The sequence below is a fragment of the Merops nubicus genome, unplaced genomic scaffold, assembly GCF_000691845.1.
Source record: "Merops nubicus isolate BGI_N331 unplaced genomic scaffold, ASM69184v1 scaffold38867, whole genome shotgun sequence".
Taxonomy (NCBI): domain Eukaryota; kingdom Metazoa; phylum Chordata; class Aves; order Coraciiformes; family Meropidae; genus Merops; species Merops nubicus.
The window spans coordinates 1-6633 of NW_008620349.1; the positions used below are offsets into that span (position 1 = coordinate 1).

General features: G+C 52.0%; 2 protein-coding genes across 3 annotated transcripts in view; one reads left to right on the forward strand and one right to left on the reverse strand.

The window, feature by feature from the left end:
* The first annotated feature begins 151 nt into the window (after positions 1 to 151).
* SNRPD1 (small nuclear ribonucleoprotein D1 polypeptide 16kDa) lies at positions 152 to 4379 on the forward strand. 2 transcript variants are annotated; one of them, XM_008944083.1, is made up of 3 exons: positions 152 to 224; positions 2763 to 2954; positions 4296 to 4379. In XM_008944083.1, the coding sequence occupies exons 1-3, from the start codon at positions 155 to 157 to the stop codon at positions 4370 to 4372; spliced, it is 339 nt and encodes a 112-aa protein (XP_008942331.1). In that variant the 5' UTR covers positions 152 to 154; the 3' UTR covers positions 4373 to 4379. The 2 variants fall into 2 exon arrangements, with proteins under 2 accessions (XP_008942331.1, XP_008942332.1); XM_008944084.1 differs by having other exon boundaries at positions 155 to 224; positions 2886 to 2954; positions 4296 to 4372.
* Positions 4380 to 5568: 1189 nt separating this feature from the next.
* Positions 5569 to 6633, reverse strand: part of LOC103776572 (sodium- and chloride-dependent transporter XTRP3-like) — a 3991-nt gene continuing 2926 nt past the window's right edge. Inside the window, exon 5 of the mRNA XM_008944086.1 lies at positions 5569 to 5718. Coding sequence (XP_008942334.1) covers positions 5569 to 5718 — 150 coding nt within the window. The remainder of the gene's footprint in view (positions 5719 to 6633) is intronic.

Consider the following 6633-nt stretch of genomic DNA (forward strand, 5'->3'; position numbering starts at 1 on the left):
CGGGGTTTCGGTTTTGTCTCACCCTTTGTGTAACGAGACCGTTCCCCGGCAGCTCGGGACGCGCCCGTACTTGGCGCCTGTCGCGTTTCCCTGACGGGGTGTTAAGCGTGTGGGAGTAAAGAATTACTGCTCTTTTTTAATCCCTAGGTTTCTGATGAAGCTGAGCCATGAGACTGTGACTATCGAACTGAAGAACGGCACTCAGGTGCACGGAACCATCACAGGTGGGGTGGGGTGGGCGAGTGCCGCCCGGTGTTGTCCGTTGTCTTTCTGCTGGCGCCCTGAGCGAGGGTTTTTGTCTCGTACTCCCCCTCGTGGGGGAATTTCTCTTGTCAGCTGCAGGATCTTGATAACCCCCATCTTGATGGGTTCCTCGGGGGCTGTGTTTGTTGTGGAAGAGCCTGGGTGTTGGGAGGAGCTGCAGGGAGCAGAGCAGGGAGCTGGGACCACCCGCAGTAATTGGGAGTTTCTGTCGATCACAGATTGTCTGTGGCACATAACCAATGAATTCCCTTGTGATGGAATTTACACTGTTGGTCTGTTTTATGATAAGGTCTGCAGGGTGCTGCAGGGGGGCAGCAGATTCACACTGGTCCTGAGCCTGCCCACAGGCACGCTGGGGGTGGTGGAAGGAAGCTTTTCCCCTCTGGGCAGAGCTGCTGTGAGCAGAGTGTTCTCTGGGAGTCTCAGCAGTGTGACCACCTGGGTGAGGTTTGTATAGTCTGTATCAAACCAGGGTGGATGTACAGCCGTGGTTGTATCAGCTCTTTCAGCATCTCTGCCTTTTTATTTGGGAAACTGCAATAAGCAATAAAAACATCCCAGGTGAATTGACAGACAAGGAACTTCTGGTTTTAGTGTCAGTGCAGATAAACAGTGAGCATTAAGTGTTGATACAAAGTGGTTAGATCTTGGAATCACAGCCTGCTTTGGGTGGGAAGGGACTTTTCCATCCAAAAAAAGTGAGCAGGGACATCTGCAACTGGAGCAGGTTAAATTTGGCATGTAGGCAGTTGTAACCAAAAAAACCAGTTCCTTCTTTTGAGTGTGGTTTTGCCCTGGTTACAGAGAATTTCTATGGAAATGCACCTTGCATATATTTGCATAGATTTCATCAAACAGGTTTGATGAGACAGCTTGCTGGGGGAGGGGGGAGCAGAGGGCAGGAGGGGAAGCTGGTGCTGGGAGCCACGTTCCCCTCTGCTGCCAGAGGTGCCTCGTGGGAGTTGGTGGGTGTTGTGGAGCACAGTGTGTGTCATGAAGCAACCCCTTCCACTGGGAGGCTGATGAACGTGGCTGATCTTCCCTTCACCCACCCCAGGCTGCTTCTGGAACCTTTTCTGCCCAGACAGTTTAAAATAACTCTGATTTGGGCAGCGCTGCTATGTGGGGTGATTGGCTGGGTGATTTTGGTGGGCAGTAGCACTGCTGAGCTCTGGTGCAGTCCAGGCCTGGCGTGGTTTGCAGCCAGACCCCTCACCTGTGATCAGACCCCTGGAGCCTGGCTGGAGCACACTCTGCTGACCCCGTGAGGTGGGGAGCAAAGAGGGGTCCTGTCCCCCAACCCTGGGGCACCTGCAGGCTGGGTCGTGGGGCAGAGGCTCTCCCAGTTCCTGCTAGGAACCCATGACAGCTTTGAGCACAGCCTGTGTTGGTGTAATGGCAGCTTTGCCTTCACACTGGCCCAGTCTGCCCCTCCCTGTGCCAGAGTGGGCCTGTGGAGGGGCAGGTTCCACACCAGCACTGGTGGAGGGAGGGGCTGGGGAGCTGGAGAACATCAGACCTATGAGTGAGGGGGGAGAGCACAGAAAAAGACATGGAATAAGCACAGCACAGTGGCCCTTCTGCTCCTGAGCTGCCACTTGCTCCTGTTATTCACCATGGGGAGACCTCTTACAGTTCCTCACCATGGGGAGACCTCTTACAGTTCCTCACCATGGGGAGACCTCTTACAGTTCCTCTCTCTGTGTTTATGAAATGAGACAATAGTTATTTGATTGTGAGTAGAGGTTTGAATACTGAAAGCTTTGCTCAGTTGGGTGCCCTGTCACTGGATTAGCAGGGGTTTGTGAGCTCCAGCCTCCATCTCTCACCTGTATGTTTGAAAAGCTGCTCTCATTTTGGCCTTTGTGACTTCAGATGAAATCCCACACAAGGCTTGTGATATGCAGCCCAGAAACTACCCCAGGGCTTTGGTTCAGTTTGGGGTTTAAGTGCTTTTCAGAGCTGCCATTCAGCATGTGCATCCAGCTGAGACTTCACTCCAGTTTTGGGGGATGGACAGTGTGGGGGGCACAGTGTGGATTCCACACTGCTCTTGCCTGCCTGCTCTGCACAGGGATTGTGACTGCAGTGGCTGTTCCCTACAGGAGGGTGTTTTACAAGCTCCAGAGATTTCACACTGTATGAGATGTGTTCTGTCAGAAAACAAGTGCTGCTTGGCAGTTGGATTTTTCCAAGGCTTGGGGAAATAGGAAATAAAATACTTTTCCTCCTCAGAGGTTTGTTTTCCTTCTTTTTAAAGGAGTAATACAACTAGTATTAGGCTTCTGTAATAAGCAGCAGTTTATTTGTTGTTCAGAGGAGTTGTTTTAACCATTTACAAACTTAGAGAAAAAAGTTTCCTTCAGTTAGGGGCCAAATGAGCGAGTGGCAGAAGCAGACGTTAATGAGGAGGATAAATCATGTGCCTACTTAAACACAGCCAGCAAGGGGCTGTCTTCTGGGCTTGCACCCCTGAGGCTGGACTCGTGCTGTTTCAGGGGTGGACGTCAGCATGAACACCCACCTCAAGGCAGTGAAGATGACCCTGAAGAACAGGGAGCCCGTGCAGCTGGAGACACTGAGCATCCGAGGGAACAACATCCGCTACTTCATCCTGCCAGACAGCCTGCCCCTGGACACCTTGCTGGTGGATGTCGAGCCAAAAGTCAAGTCCAAGAAGAGAGAAGCAGGTTAGTTTTTTTTTCCTGTGTGTTCTGCCTTGTGTGTGTCGTGGTTTCCTGGTTGTGAGGACATCTGAGGGTCTCCATATCTGCCTTGGGCAGCACAGAGCTGGCCCAGCCTGCCTTGCCCACCTTCTTCCTGACCATAGAGCTCTTTTTCCTGTCAAACCACCTGTTTGGCTTTTCATACATCTGTTTTTAAAAACATAAGTGCTTTTAAGCTGGAGTAAATGTGAACCTAGCAGGGAGTTGGTACCAAAGAAACCTGCATTTCCTCTTCTCCAAATGTCTGCTGTGCTTCCCCTCTTTGTGTGGGGAGCTCCCCACAGCCTAGTGAGAACATACAGAACAGTACTGCTCCTGAGCAGTGCAGAGAGATCCACTGAAATCTCACCTGGTAGTGGATAGAAATCTGTCAGACCTGAATTTGAGAGACCTGGGGATCCAAGGGAGTCTGGGCTGTGTTCTGATCAGCCCTCTGGCTTGTGCTCCTGATGGTGTTCTGCTCTCTGATCTTCCTGGAGCTTTTTTCCCAAAGCCCTGTAGAACAAACCCCTTTTCTATAGAAGCCTAACAGTATAGAGGCTAATTCAGTCTGCACTATTAAAGATTAATATCCAGAAAACCACATAAAATCTGCAGGTTGTCTTCAGGCAGCATGTGCTTTGCCCAACAGTTCATCTGTGTGGTTTTAAAATAGCAAGTTGTAAGAGAAGGCCAATTGTGCTCTAAACTAACGTCCTGTTTCTCCTGTAATTAGTGTTTGAGTGTTGGCTCTGCAGCCTTTGCTCTGTGCCTGTGCTGGGAATTGAGGTGCTCACTCTGAAATGTGTGAGGAGCCCTGGGGGGTGTGCCTCACAGCACTGCTGTCAGTGCAGAGGCTGAGAGTGAAGCTCCTGAAGGTGTTCTGCCCCTCTCATGCCCATTAAAAACAATTAACCTGGCCACACAGAGGAGTGTGTGGCTGGGTTGGTTTTCCTGAGCCTCACGATGCGATGTGAGCAGGAGCTGGGCAGTTCTGAGCTTGGGGGGCAGCAGAGGAGCCATGGTGTGACCCCAGCACCTCCTGTGTCATCTGCTTCTGGGCCATCCGAGCTGCTCTGCAGTGCTGCCTGCCCCTCACCACTCAGTACAGTGCTGGGAATACAACAACAAAAAAAAGAGCTGGTGGTCCTTGGGGGTTGTGTCTGGAAAAACCTAACACAGGGGGTGGAACTGCCGCCTGAGACGTGCTGAGCTGGGGCCTCGCCGCAGGGGAGCAGGGTGGTGGTCGTGCTCCGTGCAGAATGCTGTGACCAGAGGGAGAGTATTCCTGGTCTGACTCGATTTACCCTTTTCTTGTTCCCCAAGTTGCTGGCAGAGGCCGTGGCAGAGGCCGTGGCAGGGGCCGAGGCCGTGGCAGAGGAAGAGGGGGCCCCAGGCGGTAACTTCTCCGCGGGAGCCGCGACCACGCGCCGGGACGCTGCGGATGTTTTTTTGTACAGGTCTTGTTTATGGTATCCATTTTTAATAAACAGAAACGTGAGAAGGTTGTCTTCCCTTGGTCAGCTCTGGGGAGGGTCCCTGGGGCACGTCGTAGGCTCAGTGTGCCACTGGAGGCTGCACGGCTGCCTCTTGCTTTGCACCCCAGAGCAAAGAGAGTTGTGCTGTTGTGCTTCAGCCACCTCTGTCTGAGACACATCCCTCCTCTAGGAGGCACTTGCCATCCCCAAGTGGTTTTGTAGTCAAGATACTGTATTAAGAACCTGCATCCCATGAGTGTGTCTCTAATGTTCCTCAGAGCGACCCCTTCAAAGTTCCCAGATACAATTTTCTGTTTTCTACAGCAATTTAAACGTGTTGCTTTCTTATAAAATGTCCAGGGAGGGGAATTAACCAGTTCTGTGGAGCTGCTGGATCGTTACGTCTTGCAATTAAAGCATACCTGGATATGAACTTTGTCAGAGCTAATTACACCACATACTGTTGTTTGGGTGGGGTTTGTAAAGCAGCTTTATCTTGGCTTTCTTCTGGCGCACTTAAAACGCATCCCTGGAAAATAAAATACAGCAAAGTCTGCAACTACATACTGGGGTTGGAAGTTTACTGCTCCTGGAGGAGAGGGAACTCCTGCAGCTCCTGCACGTGTGTGTGTAAGCTGCATGGCTGGACACAGGTACAAAAGCAGCAGTGCTGGCCAGCTTCCTCTCAGAGAGCACCCATGGGTGACCCCACTGGCACTGCCCGACACGAGGCCAGCAAAGCCCCCAGGGCACCCCCAGCCTGCCCGGGGTCCTGGCCTGGACCTGGGGGCAGGAGCACGCCTGTTAAAATGGAGAAGAGAGTTAGCTAACATTGTGTGGTGGGGTGGTGAGCTGGTTAATTTGCACTAACGAGCATCTTGGGAGCTGCTCTTCTCATTTTCCCTCTCGCAGAGGCCTTTTTAAAGCTTCATCTTGTTACAGAAGAGCTTTTTGTTTCCTCCGAACCATTGTGGAACCTCCTAAGAGCACTTTTTGGTCAGTGTAGCACCCACGATTCTCAACTCTATAAATAGCTGCTACAAGTAATGGTTGCTGCTGTCTCCCAGAAGTGCCCGGTGACTGGCGGGGGGTGAGGTCTTCCCAAATCCAGGCGTGGGCGTTCACGCGACGGTGGGGACGCTGTCCCTCTTCAGCCTCCTCCTGAGGAAGGCTCCCAGTGCCCCCAGGGGTATGCACATGGTGGATGCTGCCACGAGCAGCCCGATCACCGCCAGGGCGTAGCCAGGGTAGTCCTTGGTCACCAGCTGCCCCTGCAAGGCACAGAAGAGGCGTTGGAGATGTGGGGCCTGGAGCAGAGCCATGGACCTGCATCTCAGGAGTCTGTCTGAGAAGCTGCAGGCTGTAGCAGCCTGTGGCTGTTCTCGGGGCTCTTACCCAACCCTACGAGCTTAAAGTTGACAAGAAAAGAGCTGCTGACAAAAACAACTTGAGCAGGCTTTGGTAAAGAGCAGATTTTGGCTTCAGTTGTGTTTCTTAATGAGGCGGCTTGGCCCTGACCCCTGTCAGGTCTCTGTGTTCCTCCCCTGGAGCTCGTGGGCTCACGCTGACACCCAGTCAGCAGGGCAGGGTCCCCAGCCAGCCATGACATGGAAACAAGGGTTGTGGCTTGTTTCTGCTGGGAACATTTCCACAGAAAGGTTATGAAACCAGAGAGTTCTCCTCCAGTAGCAGTTCTGCAGGGCTGAGTGTGCAGCTCGGCGCTCGTGTGGCCACGAGGGAGAACGTGTATGGAAATCAGGAAAACTTAACATGCTCCAGCAGCAGCCCAGCCCTGTTAAAATATCACTAGCTTTGTTCAAAATACAGAATAGTTTGGGTTGGAACAGACCTTTAAAGATCACCTAGTCCAATATTTGAATGTATGTTTTCTGTTTAAAGTTTATTTTTGAAGATGATAGTTTGGCCTTCAACGTGAATAAAACTTTACTCTTTGAAGGGGTCAATGAAGATTCTTAGAAGGAAACCAGCCCCTTTGCCAGAACCAGTGTGTCATTATCACTAGGTCATGTTTTAACTTTAGATTGGCCCTGAGGAACAATTTCTTCCCCATGAGAACTGCCCAGGGCAGTGGTGGAGTCCCCACCCCTGGAGGGGTTTCCAAGCCGTGGAGATGTGGTGTGAGGGACACGGGGCAGTGGGGACCTGGCAGGGATGGGGGGGAAAGA